Genomic DNA, 17,747 nt, shown 5'->3' on the forward strand with positions numbered 1-17,747 from the left:
GTGGCCGGAGAATAAAGGACAGGAGATAGTGATTAGTGATAAAATTGGATTTTAAAATTGAGAATGTGAAGAATTTGAATTTGATAATGACAAGGTCTAGAGCAACATAGTAGAAATGAAAATATAATGTGAGTTATGTATGTAATTTGAAATTTCCTAGTAGACACATTGAAAAAACAAGTATAATTAATTTTCTTTTATTTAACCCAATATTACTGAGTAACCTTTCAACATGTAATCAATAGATTATTTATAAGATATTTTATATTTTTTTTACATAGTAAATCTTTGAAACTTGATGTGTATCTTACACATTTCAATTTAGAATATTCACACTTCAAATACTGAATAGTGGCTACTGACTATTATATCAGACAGGTCTAAGGTATGACCATGGGAATATGTGGTGGAGAGACCAGGGTGCTCGAAGGATCATCTATGTGAATACTGGAATCATCAAGAATGTACTGCCACTAAAAAGAATGTGTTGGTATATGTAATGAGTTAGAAAGATCTCTAAGACATATGGTTAAGTGAAAATTTTCAGCATAATATGTATGGATAATACATTTATTTAAAAAATATGTAACAAAAGAAAACTGCAAGAGGCATGCTAACTTGATAGTAGTTACCCCTGAGGATAGAGTAGAAATAGGATGAAGTGGGAGAGCAGGAGGACTTTTCAAGTCTTGTTCTATTTAGCAAATATATATATACAGGGTGGGGCAAAAGTAGGTTTACAGTTGCTCATATGGAAAATAATACGATTAATAAATAATAATAAAAGTAGTCTCTGTGTTCGCATACTCACAACTGTAAACCCACTTTTGCCCCACCTTGTATATATATTTCTGGATCATTTGAGTATCTCACAATGAGAAAGTATTCATGTAGTCATACACTAATTTAAGAGTTAAAATATGAATACCATTGATCTATTTATTTGATTCCCCCTGCACCTCCGCCCCACCCCCAATTACTTGCCCTTTCCTTAGAGTTTCAAGTATCATAAATTATTCTGAGAATACAAAGCTAGATGGCTAGTCTTTTTTTTTTCATTAGCAAAAGAGTACACGTATTTTACTTTGTTATATATAATGCCATAAACACCTTATTAAGACTTCCATTTCTGCTTTGGGTTGCTTGGGGCCTCAGATGATCAAATCTTTAATCTCACTATGAATATGGTTAAGACAAGGAGAATGGGCTGTGGGTTCCATTCTGTATCTTTTCTTTTCATCAGACAGTGTTTATTCCTAAACTCAGATAAATGTGTAGCTCAGGAATGCCCTAGCAGACTTAAAGATGCATGCTTGGATTTCTTCCTTTAGATTTTAAACTTGATGAGGGTAGGGACTGAATCTTTGTACCCCTGGTGCCTATATAAATGCATAGCCAGTAGGCACTCAATATATGTTCTTTAAACAGCACAGTGAAAAGAATTTGTTAGCTATAAGAAGCTAGCTGAATCAGAGTTTAGAGTGAAAGAATGGGCTGTATGCTATTTCTATATTTTGCTTTCTTATGAACTTTCAACTTCTTAAAAATTTAGGTCAAATGTCACTTCTTCTCTATAGTTTTCCCTTCTGCCCAAACAGTTAAGATCCACATCCTCAATGTGCCCACAGAATTATGTGTATACCTCTCAAACTCTCTCATGCTGTGTGTTCATATGTTTAATTTATCTTCTAATTGTGAGTTCCTTCTGGATAAGGATCATTTCTTATTACATGTAACACAGTGCCTGAGAGGCAGTTGTTGCTCAATAAATGTTTGATGAGTAACAGTATATAAATGTATAGATCAGAACTTGAGGCCTAAACCCATTTCCACATACAATGATGAAGAAAGAAAAAACTTACATTTATTTATTGAGTTCCCGAATATTTATTGAGAACCTGCTATACACTAGGCAAAAGAATAGAAACAAATTGTCCAGTTACTTTGAATTCTTTCAGCAATACCCGAGTCCTCACCATAAAAAAATCCATTCACTACTTGGTTAATCTTCATGTACAGTTTTCTCTAACGTACTCTGAAATACTGCATAATGTTGTATACCATGATATATTCCAAAGGCTATCTGGAAGACTAGAGGAATCAACATTCCTTTTATATCTGTTTGAGAAAGCATCAGCCAATGATGTAAAACCCTTCCTTTTGGTGGCAGTGAAACAGTATGGTACCTAAAAAGGAAAAATAGGTAAGTACTTCTGGATGCCTATTCTATGAAGAATTTGCTTTTTCCTACACTGATAATTTCTATTCTAGGTCTTTCATGTAGCTAGCAAAAAAGGTTAAAAGTTAGCTATCTGAAATATCAAACTACTATATTTTGATTAAAATGTGTCAATGGCAGCTAAAGAATAAGGAGACTTTATATATATATATATATTTTTTTAAACAAGGAAGAGAAGGAATAGACAGACTTACTTTACTGCCAGACGTCCATTTTTAGAAAAAGCCAAACCAGTTGGATATAAAACACCACATACTATGCCAACCAGTGAACTTCTCAGAACACATTCTTCCATGCTTATATTACCTGGAAAACACAAGTAAATTTGATCTCCCTTTAAAACTCAGGATAAACATTAGGAAAGTCGTATGCCCTCAAAGAGTAGTTATCTGCACTGTCTTCAACCACAGTGAAACAGTAGGAATAATATTAGAAATTCAGTCTATGGCATATGACTGACTAAATGCACCATGTCTTAAAAGTGCTTTTATTACACTTTACATTAGGAAAGTTATCTCTTACATATATGGTTGCTGCAGAAACAACTTTATAATAAAGAATTAAACTAGCTCACCAGACCTCTGGATTCTAGGTTAATCCATTTTTATTGTCTATGTGTCAGGCATATGCTAAGTGCTAGGGGTACAGTGTTGCATAAAAGAGACCCAATATCTAACCTTCAGGCTAGTCAATCAGGAAAGAAAGATATTAGACAAATATTTATAAGTAATTTTAAGGGTGCACAATGCTTTGAAGGTAAAATGTATAGAGAATGTATCTAGAAACTTTGAGGGAATCAGAGAAGGTTTCCCTGGGGAAGAGAGATTTAAGCAGGGATCTAATGAACAGGAGTGAGAGGTTCCATCAATTACTAGATGTGAAACTTAACGAAATGGGAGGAGGCAGGAAATAACATTAGAAGCCCATAATATACCAGATACTATGTTAGGCATTTAACATACACAGTCTTAATTCTCACAATCCTGTGAGGTAAGTATTTAGTCCTAATTCATAGATAAGACTCAGTTGAGTCTCAGATTAAATGACTTGTCCAATGTCACAAAATTCAAATAGGAGTTAGGATCTGAAATCGTGTGTAATCTGCCAAAGCCTGCTTTTTTCTCAGTATATTATGCTGCTTCTTAGATTTGAACATGTCTCTGTTTTTGCTGCTTATTTGTAAAAAAGACTTGCCCTGTCTCATTAGGAGGGGTGTTGTGGGATGAAATAGGATAATATATGTGAAGGTACTTTGTAAGTGGTAAAGCAATACACAAATGTAAGGGATTATTATTAGCAGTAGCAACAGTATATGTTAATGAGTAATTTTACTTAGACATGAACACATTATACTTTAATGAATTTAAATTTACCTGAATACAAAGCATCCGTAACAAGGAGCTTATAAGTAACTAAGGTAGACAAAAATGGAAGTGTAGTCAATGATGCATATGTCTTCAAAGCATCATGTTTAACCTTGAAGCAGTGTCTGAAAAGGAAGTTTGCCAGTATTCCAGAGAAAGCAGCTGTTGTTCCAATGAACAGTGTCCCACGTATATTTAAAGTACTGATGGAAAAACAATAATCAAGGTTTAACATGTTTTCCTAATAGATACATCTTTTCCCGGGTAGTCATTTGTTATCACATATTTACTCAGCATCAAATATTTCTGAGCACTTACTATATGAAACATACATGCTGAGGATAGGGCAGTGAATAAAGAAAAAAATCCTACTCCCTCATGGAATTTTCATTCTAATTAGAGGATATAATTCTCTTTCTGAGAATATGTACAGTGGTTCTAAAATGGAGCTCTTTTAAAGAGAGAATACATTTTGGCCACAAAGAAATATGACTATGTTACAATGTAGCCAAATTTTATATCTAAATCCAAGAATACTGCTCTTAAGGTCATTTGAAAAAAAAGTTGTTTACATTTGGTTAGGCCTTCTAGAAAATAACTATTTTTTAATTAGTCCAGATACATTTAAAGTAACTTGTCAAGGATTTCCAAAACTTCATCCAAAGAGATTGCTAGATCTAGTTTTACTTATTCTGACCCATACCCAAATCCAGAAATGTATAAGGTATAAGGTCAACATCTTTGATTTTATTTTTGAGCTCTAAAAATCTAAAAAGTCAAAATGGTAGTGTGAAACCATATGTACATCATGGGATCTATATTCCTGTTTGTTGAACTCAGCACTGTGGTTAAGGTAATCAATTCTAAACTGAATTTAATTACAGCTGATCATCAATTAAATATAAGTAGCCTCCAAATGGTACTCTCCTAATTACTAAAAAAAAAAAAAAAAAAAAAGGTTTTTAAATCCTCATTTAAGGATATGTGTGTGTTTTTTTAAAATTGATTTTAAAGAGAGAGGAAGGGAGGAAGGGAGAAAGAGAAACATCGATCAATTGCCTCCTGTACGTGCCCAACCAGAGATCAAACTTGCAACCTCAGTATGTGCTCTGATCGGAAATCGAACCTACAATCTTTTGGTGTACAGGACAACTCTCCAACCAAGTAAGCCACACTGGCCGGACTTTCCTAATTACTTTTAATTTTAAAATGTTTATTGCACAAATAACATTTCAATAACAATTTTGGCCATTTTTTAAGAAGCAAAATTATCCTCAGTTCCAATATTCTAACAGACCACTATTTTCATCTACCCATGTTTTTCTCCATTTTTTTTTTTTAAAAATAAGCTTTCTTCATAACCATCTCAATAAAGTTAAGAGAATCTTAGATATTCAGAAACAACAGAAATACAGATCTGCAGAAAAAAGTAATTGATTTTCAGTCTGTGTGTGTCTCTTACTTTTCTTTTCTAAGATACTCAATTTTTTTTTCTATGATTTCAATGACCATTGGTCCGAGTTTGTTATCTCCTAGAGAGGGGTTGGGTTGACCACGTGTGTATGTTGCCATCTTGATGTCCTGGAAAACACAAAATTGGAGAACCATAATAGCTAATGATATTAACATTAGACCTTATAAATTCTACAGATTCCGATTAAAAACCATACAGACTCTAGTAATGTGTCAAGTATAGTCATCTGCTTTTACCTACTTCGTTAATGATTCAATCAACATTTAGTGAGCTCTTATTATCTGCTAGACAATGGCTTTTTTGATTCACACAATAATTTTGAAAAGTTGGTAGGACAATAATCATCTCCAATTTTACAGATGAGAAAAATAAGGTTCAGAAAGGTTGACGTGCTTCAGGACATGGTGTAGAAGGATAACTTACTGAAATATTTCTGTTTTCCTTATAGTTTCCCCCTAGGTAGCCAGTCCCTTTGCAGTTCTCCTGGCTCTAGCTTTATCAGAGCTGGAAGAAAACAGCAGCTACTTCTTGACAACAATCTCTATCCTATGAAAGAGACTGAAAGCCTGCACTCATTTTGGAGATTGTGTTGTTTCCTCGAGAGATGGGAGAGAGCAGGGATTGCCTTGGAGAACAGTGAGAGAGAACTTCAGAAAGAGGGACCGTGTTCCAGGCTAGGAAGAGACAGTGGATCATGGCTCCAGATTATATAAGTTATATGTCCAACTTCTTAGTAGCACCCAGGGCGAAGCAGGGACTTTACTGGAAACTGCTGTGTGGCACACCAGTGAGCTAGGACCCATGGCATTGGCACTAGGGCTGGAAGGTTCCTGCGTGATGTATGAAGAGATGGCTGTCAATGTCAAGGGACCACGAGTATTTGGCCAATAGCATCTTAACAGAAACCAGTGGGAAAAACAGAATAAAACAAAAAACTAGATTCTCAGAAAGGTTCCTTTCTGAATGTTGTGTTCTGGGTAAGACTCTCAGATCTCCATGAAAATTTTTTTTTAAAATATATTTTATTAATTTTTTTACAGAGAGGAAGAGAGAGGAGAGGGATAGAGAGCTAGAAACATCGATGAGAGAGAAACATCGATCAGCTGCCTCCTGCACACCTCCCACTGGGGATGTGCCCGCAACCAAGGTACGTGCCCTTGACCGGAATCGAACCCGGGACCTTTCAGTCCGCAGGCCGACGCTCTATCCACTGAGCCAAACCGGTTTCGGTGCCATGAAAATTTTTAATAAAAACATTTATTAAATCTTTTGCCACACAAGCATTATGAGACTCCAGGTTAGCCAATGAATAGATATTAAAAATCTATGGCCCTTCACAATCTATACCAACCTCCACATTAGCAACATTAAATTTAGTCAAGGGCACAGACTAAATCTCATATTTCAGGAGTACAGGGCAAGAGAATTAGAGTGGATTAAGTATAATAACATAGAAGATACTTAATAAGTCAGTGATTCTCAACATTTAGTGTGCACAAGAATCACATTGGAAATTTATTTCAAATGCAGTCTCTTGAACTTCCTCCTGAGATATCTGGATTCAGTAGGAGTAGAGTGAAGCCTTGAAATCTTCATTTTAGTAGCACCAGTGATTCTTTTTTTTTTTTTTTTAATATTTTATTGATCTTTTACAGAGAGGAAGGGGAAGGGATAGAGAGGTAGAAACATCGATGAGAGAGAAACATCGATCAGCTGCCTCCTGCACACCCCCTACCGGGGATGTGCCCACAACCAAGGTACATGCCCTTGACCGGAATCGAACCTGGGACCTCCCAGTCCAGAGGCTGACGCTCTATCCACTGAGCCAAACCGGTTAGGGCTAGTGATTCTTTTTTGTTGTTGTTAATCCTCACCTAAGGATATTCTTCCATTGACCTTTAGAGAGAGTGGAAGGGAGGGGGAGAAACACCAATGTGAGAGAGACACATCCATTGGTTGCCTCCCACACACGCCCCAACCAGGGTTGGGGATGGAGCCTGAAACTGAGGTACATGCCCTTGACCAGAATCGAACCTGGGAACTTTCAGTCCGTAGGCCAAACCAGCTAGGACCCAGTGATTCTTTTTATGCTGGTAGTCAATGGACACATGTTGAACATCACTGTAATATTCACTTACTGAATAAATGATATGCAGCAGTACTAAGCCTAACTAATGAAAGGCCAGGCCAATTCATCTCTGGTATCAGTATCCTGAAGATATGGGCTCCTTTGAACCTTGGTGTATGGTATTACACAATAATAACGGGCCAATTTCCTTCCCTGCATCATTACAGACTGTACTCGGGTAGTTCTATTGTCTTTTTAAAAATATCTGGGGAGGACAGGGAAAAAATTACAAATTACAATTTCTCAGGGACTAGACTTAATCTTTTGCCTCTCTCTGACATCTAAATGGGAAATGGAAGAGAAGAGAGAGTAATATCTGAGGGAGGCTCTATAATGTTCTAGGAAGGCAGAAGTCAGTAACATGATAATTAGAAACCTTGGATAAATTTATGTTTTGCTATCATCTAAGTCACTGAAATTCCTTACTCCCCACAAAGAAAACTTTCAGGCAATGACCTTCTACCTTGTCTGCATTCTTAGTATAGAGGGAACACAGACACCCAGGATTATAATCCTAAAATACTCAAACAGTTCAGCAAATATTTGAATTCCTGCCTAGTCTTTGGAAGGCACTGTTATTAAAGCAAAAATAGGTGGGTAACTTTCTGATAGACTTTTAACAAGTATTGAAATGTAACAATTTTGCTATGACCAACATTTTATATCAAAATTAGTCCAAGGCCACTCAATATACTAGAAAGTGAATTTATGAAGGTTTATAGTTTGCAAAGTATCTTATGGTTATGTAGTGCTTTTATTGTACTATGTCACCTGACTTTCAGTTTTATACCACATTCATTCCTCATTTGATAGCCCCTGAGATAATCGAGATGTAGTCATGTCCTCAGGAATCCACAACCCAGAGGGAGGTCAGGACAAACAGGCAGGTAATTTAAACAGAACAAATCCTATATAATAAAAGGCTAATATGTAAATTGACCGAAGGGTAGAATGACCAGTCACTATGATGCACACTGACCACCAGGGGGCAGATGCTCAACGCAGGAGCTGCCCCCTGGTGGTCAGTGCACTCCCACAGGGAGAGCGCTGCTCAACCAGAAGCTGGGCTCACGCTAAGGAATGTCAACTGCCGGCTTAGGCCTGCTCCCTGTCAGAGATCCCCCGAGGGCTCCCAGACTGCAAGAAGGTGCAGACCGGGATGAGGCCCCCCCTCCCCAGTGCACAAATTTCGTGCACCAGGCCTATAGTGTGTCATAAAGACAAAACAAAACAAAAAACATAAGAAAGAACAAATTTAGCCTAGCTAGGAAAGTGTGGGGAAGGTTTTCCATAGCAGTGGTCGGCAAACCGCGGCTCGCGAGGCACATGTGGCTTGTGAGCCGCGGTTTGCCGCTCTGTTGACTAATGAGTTTGCCGACCACTGGACTAGACTAAATGTTACCGTGTACTTGGAAACTATGAGGATTAGGCAATTGCGGCATATTGTGTGCAAAGAGGTAAAGGGTAGTATATGATAGTGGTTAGCAAACTCATTAGTCAACAGAGCGGCAAACCACGGCTCGCAAGCCGCATGTGGCTCACAGCCGCGGTTTGCCGACCACTATTCCATAGTAAGTGACATTTAAACAAATACTGAGCCCCAGCAGGGTAGCTCCGTTGGTTAGAGTGTGGTTCCATAGCCAAGATTACCATTCAATCCTGGTCAGGGCACATACAAAAATCAACCTATGAATGCATAAATAAGTGGAACAAATCCATGTCTCTCTCTCTCTCTCTCCCATTCTCTCTCTAAAATTGTAGGTGGTTAGACAGACATGAGCAGAACAAGGATGATGGGCCAGGTACAGAAGGTCACTAGGGTGTTAAACCCTAGGCAGGGGTCCTCAAACTACGGCCCCGCGGGTGCCGCTGCCTGTCCTGCTTAGCAGCCGACTCGGCCCGGGCCCGCAGTGCGCATAGGAATTTGTTCATAGTTGTTTTTTTAAACTATAGTCCGGCCCTCCAATGGTCTGAGGGACAGTGAACTGGCCCCCTGTTTAAAAAGTTTGAGGACCCCTAGGGGGTAGCAAGGGACAATCAACTGTAGGGTGGGACCTCGCCCCAGGATGACTTTTCTTCCCCTAGCATGTTGGTCATGTGGCTTGGGCCCCCTGACCTTTCCTCCCTATAGGTAACATCTATGCTTGTATTTCAGCTCCAGGCCCAGATCAAATACAAAACCAGCCCAGGCTGAAGTTGGGACCAGCTGCATTGAATAATGACCCCCTATCCTGGTGCCCGCCAATCAATCAGTGGAGTCCACAGCCCTGAAGGGACACACCTGGGAAGCTGCTGAATATTCTATTGAGATCTTCTCCTGGGACCGCCCCTAAAACATCCACCCTTAAAGCCCTTAGGACAGGACCCAGTTGGCTCTCCCTCCAGGGAGCAGCATCTCCCCTCCCCTCCCTTACCCTCCCCCTTCCCACCCAGGCTTGTTACCTTTAGCTTCCTCACGCCCAAGCTCCCAGGGCCCTTCCTTTACTTCCATAGCTTGTTTCATAAGCCCGTTTCTTTCAGGAATCACTTCTCCTACCTCTGTGATTTACCAAATACATGTTCTTACAGTTATTTGGGTCTTGCTCTGAATTCTTTCCTAGCCAGAACCCAAGTACCGAGGTTGTTGAGCCCTGGTTTTGGTTTGACCTGACCCCACGGGTCTAACATCCAGTGCCTCTGCCTACAACAAAATCAGTCAAAACAATATAGCTGGAAGAGGAGAGTTTGGCAGGGGCAGGCGTGGGGAGGAAGAGGTGCTGGGAGTTATTTCAAGTTGAAAGTGAGGCCAGTGCAAAGGCTCAAGGGCAAGGGAAAACAAGCGGCAAGCAATCAAGACTAGACTTGAGGCCTCCTACTTTCTCTCCGCCTCTTTCTATGGCAACTGGGACGTAACCGAAAGACCCTTGCACTTGGGAGCTGTTCTCTTTAGATTTTCAAATCCTTTGTACTTGCATCATTTCAGAAGAGTCCGCCAACACAATGAGGCTGCACAAATCATGGTCCCAAGCACCCCGGGTTTCCGCCTACCTTGGGCATCTCCCCAGCTCCCACCGGCACCACACCGTTCTCTCTCGGGTCAGCCCCCACCTCACGCCCGAGCGCCGCCATCTTGGAGCTCACGTGACTGGCAGGTGGGCGGGGCCCCCGGCGCCGGGGTGGGCGGTGTCGCTGGCTCACGCCTCTCTCTTGCGGTCCCGGCCCGCCCCGACCCAGTCAAAAGCCGCGCCCTCCATCCTGGCTGTGATTGGGCGCGGCGTCCCGAAATGACGGCTGCTCATTGGCTTCGAGGAGGCCCAGACGCCCGTAGGCCCGCCCCTCCTGCCAGCCCTGCATTCCCTAGCGCGGCTATTTGTCAGCCAAGCTCCCTCTCCCACCTGGAGGAGAACGTGGGGCGTTGCGAACACGGGGATGTAGCTGCGCGTTTTCCTCTCTTCTGGGCACCTCAGCTGGGGCGAGCTGCCCGCCCCTTTCACTCCTGGAAGGAGCTCGCCCCTCTGGCCTGGACCATGTATTAAGGCTCCCCCTTCTCGGGCACTTCCTCCCCTGAGCCCCCAACCGGCCGCCAGGGTATCTCCGACTGGCCTCCTCCCCTCGCAGCGGTCTGACTCCTCTCCCCAGTCTCTAGTGCCCTCATATTCCATCCTTTCACTCTGCTTAGAAAGGGACCCGAGAGACAGTTGCTCCCCACTTCCCGAGAAGACCCCCTTGCCAGCCAGTGTTTCGGAGCGGGGGGCGCAGCGAGGAGGCCTGGCGCCCTTTTGCTGCACGTTCTGTGCCCAGCAGTGTCTCCCAGACCAGCAACCCCCGACCCTCCAGTCTCCATGTCTTAGAGAAGCCAAATTCGAGAGTTATATAATTTCTAGTGCTGCTGTTTCTCCTGCCTGAGGAAACACTTCATCGCGTGGAGGGTGCAGGACATTTCTGTGCTCTTCTCTCTAAGAGCGGGGTGTGGGCAGGGGTGGCCAGCGGTGGCAGAGATTGCTTGCCTTTTCTGCAAAAGGAAGGTGGGTAGTTTGGAGAGAGATTGGAGAGAAAGGGTGGAGGTGGAAGCCAAGCGGCCGAACTCTCTCATTTAGGAAATCGCCCATCCTTTGCACAGCTGGTGCTCACATGCCTAATACTACTACAGCGTCTCCGAAAACCCCTTTGCGGGAAGGTTTGACTGCTCTGGAACAGTCTCCGTGTTTTTCCTCGCTGGGTAGGCAGCTGCTTGGATGCGAAGAAATGGCACGATGTGAATGACTCCAGTGTGAAGAGATCTGCTTCGCCAACTCATCCTGCATCAAGTGCCCATTGAGTAGCACTGTCACTTTAATGTCTCCATGCCAGGGGATTGCTTTCCTTCTTTTCAATCCTCTCGGTTAATACATGGGAGGATCAGAATCAGAGGGGGCATTAAGGATCAAGCCTGAGGGGCTCGGAGAGCACAGAAGAAAAAAAATGAAAGTGACAGCAAGCTGGATCCTTTCTTACTGAGGGGTGAGATCTGGAACTTCTGGTCCAGGAAGCAGAAAGGGGCCTTTCAGTCTGTTTTCTGCTCCGGAAAACTGTTCAAACTCACCCACCTTTTTAGAGATCAGAGTCAAAGAGGTTTTCAAAAGTATTTTTGGGGGGGTGGGGGGTGGAGGGCATTTAAATGTTTCTCTAAAGAACGGAGGATCTTTATCATCAACCAGATCATCTTTGAATTTGATCATGTATTGAGGAATGAAACAGCTTTGTAAATTTGGTTTGTGCCTTAATTGAGTTAGTCATTGAACTCCAAAAATGTTGCTGCCTGAAGAGTTTTAATAACGTTTTTTATGCTTACAATAATTTTCTCAGCTTTTTAAAAAACCAATGCTATTTTATAAAAATTGAAGTTGTATTTCTCTAAACTCTGTGGGCAGTTTCAAAAGTTTAATTGTGGAAAAAAATACATTATTTTTTCTTTATCTGAAAGAGAAGACAGCCTGGATTCCAAAACCAAATAGGTGAAGTGGTTTGCAACAGTTACCTGACTCTTGGCCTCAATCCAGTTGGATAAAGTTGAGACCTGAAAAGAGATCTTGAATCCGGTGGCAGTGGAAAGACCAAGAATGCCAGTCAAGAAGAAAGGTGGGCTATGAAGCTTCCTATGTAATATATATTTCTTGGTTCTGGTAGTTGTAATTTAAATTGTATTCCTTTTGAAAGTAAAATTTGGCTTGGGCAAATATTGATTACAATAACATCTTTTCTGTGGCACATCATTCAGTAATATTATTTTGCTAAAGTGAAATGAGGTAGGACTATAGTATTTAATTGCAGACATGGGTGATTTCATAAATCAGGTGGTCTAAATCACCATAATCGGCATAGATTTGGGATCTACTTTAGCATTTTAAAGGTCAGTTTTAAACAGTCTTTAAAAAATGTGTACAGTCGAGTTCTTTCTCATAGATTTAATATTTATCAAGTGAATTACATATTGTAAAAAAATAGCAAAGTTGTTTGCACTGAACAAAATTATGGATTTATTATTTATCTTTTGATTAAAAATATATTTCATATTTGGGTTTACGTTAGTGTGAATCTTCACTTTTGTGCTAAAGTACAAGTTTGGTAACTGTTGTGCTTTTCAAGATGTATGCCTTATCCAATAACATGATTGGCAAGTTCCTCAAATGAAGCAACATCTGAATCCCCACCTCTTATCCCTCCCTTAAATTGATCAAGATCAGTGGGTTCCTAAAGTATAGTTTATTATAGCTTAGTCCTTGGGAGATTCATTTCAGTGTAGCTTTGCTGCACATTATCTTTGTTGCTAAGGATCGTAGTGAAACCGGATTTTTTTTTTTTTTTTTTGACATGATATGGAAGGTCAGATCAACTACAAAGTTTTCTCAAGGGTTTTGAACCAAAATTTATATGAATACCCTTGAACTCTATTATACTGGGCTAGCATAGATCTAAATGCTGACCAGTTGTGTGAGTTGCTACGAATGGAAACTGAAGTTTGGGGGTGAAGGTTAAAGTGAACCTGCCTGTGCAGGATGATTAATCCTTCTACCTGTCGATTTGGAAGGTGCACTGAGGAAACAGTGTGATGCTTTACTCAACCAGTATCTGTGGAGATGGACAATGATATACAAAACCTTTGAAACACCTAGAAACATCCCTTTGTACAATAGGATTTAAGACTGGGATTGTTTCCTCCCTCTCTTCCCCATAATATCACTGAGAGAAGTAAACTGTCTCTGAGATTTTGGAGCCACACCTGTCTGTACATGACACAATTGGCTTATCTGGAACAAAAATGGTTTTAGTAGTGTAGCCAATAAAGGATATAGCTGCTTCACTTATTTAACTTGTAGTGTGTTTTTATTCTTTCTACCACTTATTGTTCTCCAGAGAGAAAAGATAACTGGGAAGGAGGAGGAAAGGTAACTGATGTTCTAGCAGGGCGATTTTCAGGTTTCTAAACCCAGTGGGCTGAGCCTCTTAAGAGTTCTTGACTTTAAAGGAAGTTACAAGAATTGCTTATACATGATTGAAAGTCATACTTAATGAGAAATAATTTAAATTTTATTTCCTTTTTTTTCTCTTTTTTCCTTTCTCCCTCTTTCCCTCTTTCCTTCTTCCTCTCCCCCACCCCCTTCCTTCATTAACAATGGATTGATTGTGATGGATCAGATTTTAAGGAATCAAGTTCTAATTAGCAAAAACTGTATATATTTGGGTTATACTAAAGTATATGCATTATTTAATTTACTTTGTGAATTGATCTAGTTAGAAACATTTATCTTGTTTTTAATCTCTTAAAACTATTAGTATTAAGTTATATTTTTTAATCTTATAGACAACTAGCTAAACAACTTATGACATGTGCATTATATTTTTTAAATTGGCTAACCTTACTTTTGTATAATTTCTAAAATATGATTAAAACAAATATTTTTAAAGTATAATCTGGATTTTTATTCTGTAGGGAGTACCGTCCTCTGTCATCTTGAGTCGTTTTTTTTTTTCATTGTTACATCTGGCGGATATGACAGGGGAGCTAGATTAATGTAATTTTAGCAATAACTATCTTCATTGAGCCAAGTGTTTACTCATTATTTAATACATTCTTATTAAAATAAGAAATTTTCATTTGGTGTCTATTTTACGTTACTGTAAAAGGAGATTCTCTGATTGGGAAGTGGGAATGGGTGTGTGACATCTGCGTCCATTTTTAGATACTATTCTTGACTGTTCTTTGATAAGCTAAAATTGGTGTACCTCCAATCTCTGTATTCACTGTTTTTTTGCTTTATGACATTACTTCCTACCTCTACCACCCCACTCTCTTCATATTTTTAAAGATCTAAGTTTATCAACTTTTCATTTCTTTATTAGAGATTTTTTTCTCTGAGAGTTGCTTTTCATTCAGGATTCTCTTTTCTACAGTAATAACTTGATTTGTTCCCAACTGAACCTGTAGCACACTTTGACCTATTTTAATTTGTGAAAATTCAGGGCTAATCCAAGATCAGTTATATTAGCATTATCTGATATGATAAAGATCATGGTAAAGTGCTATTTCAATGAAACTTCTTTTTTCAAGATGGATTAATGTAAGAAATAAAAGTTAATGATAGTTGTGTCCTTACCTGTGTTTTCAGTAGAAAGTTGCTATTTTAATGATAAAATATGCTTCACCAGAATTTTTTTAGTACATTGCAGTTTCTTTTTTGAACAATTTTTATTCTCTTTTTATTAACTATGTAAGAGAAAACTATGCTTTTAATACTTTGAGGTTGGTGCTCATTTCCTTTCTGTTTTAAAAATATTGTCCTATTATCTTCTGAATTTCCTTTAAATTGGTAAAGAAGTACCTGACATTTTTCATTTTTCTGACACTTTATTTCCTCTGAAGTCTTTTTTTTTTTTTTTTTTGCGACTGTTCTTGGTTATATAATGGACTATGTATAAACTTATTTTCACCAAGTACTGAAAGTTAAATACTATAATTTTCACAATTCATTGACATTGTTCTTTTTAAAGAAAGCTGAAATGTGAGTAAAACAAATATTTAACAAATATGTGTAATTAGAATTCAAAGAGATGATGTTGTCATATATCTCATGGGCATCTTTGAAATTGAGATTGTTGTTTCTGGATTCACAGTCTTTCCTGCCACTCCTATTTTTCTTTTTCTCTTCCTCTACCTGGGGAAGGGACCCCTTAGAACTCTTCTGTTTATTCCTTCCTCATTTAAAGTTTTCTTTATTCATTATCTGTTTCCTGCTCTTTGTGGCTTAATTTCTATTTTGTAGTATCTTACTAATTTATATTTGTCTTTCATTATCTAGGTAGAGTCTCTTTCTATCTCTAGTTTTTCTTAAATTCTTAAAATAACTTTTTTTTTCCAGATTCTCTAAAGGGCAAAATACCTGAATTTATTGACTGCACCTTTTGCAAATTTGTGTTTAAACTTTCATGTTTGTTATATCAGTTTTATATCCAGATGCTTTTTCCATTTCACAAAACTTCATAGTTTTTTTCCCCCCAGCCAATAAAAAATAGTTACATACTGAATCTTTCCAGAGAGGGATGAAAAAAGATAGTTTGAAACTTTTTCAATTTCTGTAAGTCACAGTAAAATGGATATATATATATATATATGTATATATATATATATGTATATATATATATGTATATATATATAAATTTCAGAGAGGAAGGGAGAGGGAAAGATAGATAGAAACATCAATGATGAGAGAGAATCATTGATTGGCTGCCTCATGCATATCCCCTATTGGGGACCAAGCCCGCAACCCAGGCATGTGCCCCTGACTGGAATTGAACCTGGGACCCTTCAGTCCACAGGCTGATGCTGTATCCACTGAGCCATACCAGTTAGGGCTAGATCATTTTTATTAAAGAATTTTTAGATTTAAAAATCTCTTAAAAGGGTCATCTTGACCTTGGTTGAAAAGGTTACTGCAAATCATAAAGCTGCAAGACTCTTGATGTTGGTAAATGCTCATTAATTCAGAAGGCACACAGAGAGAGCATCTGGAGAGAGAAACAGAAGACTACTTCTGTATTCAGTTACTGATTAGGAGTACTAGTATGTTATGGAGCAAACAATAGGCATGGCACTAAAATGATGTTAATTTGATTTATTTTATAATTATTATGTTTTGGTAAAGTGTGCAAAGGATATTTTGATACCAAATATGGTTTCTCCTTTGGTAGGGGAGTCTAGTCAGTGAGAAGATGTGCACAAAATACTGGATTTTTAAAACATTGACTTAAGGCATTCTATTCCTTTGCCAATCATTCAATTAATCAATCCACCCTATAACAATATATTCACTAAACTACAAGAATGCTTGCTCTTCTTTCTTAATTATATACTCTCATTATATACTCTTATCTCTTAACATTTAACCTTGTCAGTGATTTTAAAATTTTTAGTATAAGGCTGAGACGTATAAAATCTTTTTCTTATGGGGGGAGGAGACCTGTTCCCCAGCTATACTTCCTGCTCAGGAATTTGTAGCAGTCAAGGCATGAGGGCTCTGTATCCTTAATGTAGGTTGCTTTGTCAGCAAAGGGTCATGAGTTTTACCCAGTTTCTTCTGTCCAGTCAGTCATTCTGAATTCCAACTAGTAAGCTTTCTGCATAACTTCATTTTTTAGTAAGTTTCTCAAAGCTATTTCAAGAATTATGGCCAAATCACCTCCATTATGAAACAATTCTCTTGACCCCATTTTTAAAAAATTTAAGACCAAGAGGAATGATATTATAAAGTAGAAAGTCCTGTGAAAATGAATTACTGTGCTAAAACTTTCAAAGATTATGGGTAAGATTATGTAGCCCATGTTTTCTGATGACACCATCTTGCCAGCCACTGAGACCCTAAATCTATAGGCGGTCTATCATTTTGGAGCGTTGTGACATCTTTATTATTGAAAGTGTGATAAGATGTGGAATAAACCTGTTAGGTTCTGTTTATTTAAAATTCCTTAGAGGTAATAAAATGTACATTTTTAAAAGGTAAAATTATATATGTATTTAAGGAGTGGCTTTCGATTTATTCAATAATTTATTCACTCAACAAATATTTATTTAGTGCCTACTATGTACCAAGCACTGTGAGAAATAAGATTGTCTCTACCTTTATGATGCTTAAAATATATTAGGAAGGCAGATGTGGAAACAGACAATTTCAGTGTTGTTGGTTGACATTAACACACTGTCATGGAAACAAAGGAGACGCACCCAGCCACATCTAGGGGAATCAGGGAGTTCTTTATGGGAGATATGACATTTAAGATGAGACATACAAGACAAGTAGAAGGTTACCAAACAATGTGAGGAATGGTAAGATACTGTTTCAGATCATTACTTACTTTCTTTGCCTTGAACTATATCACTATGACCTCTGTCGTCGTCATCATCATCACCAGTGATAATGTGGAAAAAAACCCTAGACTAATAGTCAGAAGACCTGACTTTTAGAAGAGACAAGATCCTGCAATCGTTATAGATTCTCAGTCTATAAATTTAGGAATGTAAGAAATATCCAT

The 17,747-nt window shown here is 38.7% G+C and overlaps 2 protein-coding genes across 9 annotated transcripts in view; one reads left to right on the forward strand and one right to left on the reverse strand.

Moving 5' to 3' along the window:
* Positions 1–1,056: 1,056 nt before the first annotated feature.
* TMEM126B (transmembrane protein 126B) lies at positions 1,057–10,463 on the reverse strand. The gene is made up of 5 exons (XM_080687131.1): positions 10,233–10,463; positions 5,066–5,184; positions 3,613–3,806; positions 2,434–2,545; positions 1,057–2,186 (listed from the first exon to the last, which is right to left on the reverse strand). Exons 1-5 carry the CDS (start codon positions 10,311–10,313, stop codon positions 2,003–2,005), a joined length of 690 nt encoding a protein of 229 aa, XP_080543257.1. The 5' UTR covers positions 10,314–10,463; the 3' UTR covers positions 1,057–2,002.
* Positions 10,464–12,156: 1,693 nt separating this feature from the next.
* The window catches only part of DLG2 (discs large MAGUK scaffold protein 2), a 2,053,927-nt gene continuing 2,048,336 nt past the window's right edge, over positions 12,157–17,747 (forward strand). For all 8 annotated transcript variants that reach the window (XM_080687299.1, XM_080687274.1, XM_080687295.1 and 5 more), the window contains exon 1: positions 12,157–12,302. In XM_080687299.1, the coding sequence (XP_080543425.1) occupies positions 12,284–12,302 (19 nt within the window). In that variant the 5' untranslated portion in view covers positions 12,157–12,283. The remainder of the gene's footprint in view (positions 12,303–17,747) is intronic.

The sequence above is a fragment of the Plecotus auritus genome (assembly GCF_963455305.1).
Source record: "Plecotus auritus genome assembly, chromosome: 9".
Lineage (NCBI taxonomy): Eukaryota > Metazoa > Chordata > Mammalia > Chiroptera > Vespertilionidae > Plecotus > Plecotus auritus.

What these genes read in the sequence shown, in the direction of transcription:
- TMEM126B (XM_080687131.1), bottom strand. Translation starts at nt 10,313, where the DNA reads ATGGCGGCGCTCGGGCGTGAGGTGGGGGCTGACCCGAGAGAGAACGGT. An exon ending in GAGTATCTTAGAAAAGAAAA is followed by an intron (nt 3,807 to 5,065) that starts GTAAGAGACACA and finishes TTTTTCCATCAG; the next exon opens with TACTTTAAATATACGTGGGA. An exon ending in TACGGATGCTTTGTATTCAG is followed by an intron (nt 2,546 to 3,612) that starts GTAAATTTAAAT and finishes TGTGTTTTCCAG; the next exon opens with GTAATATAAGCATGGAAGAA.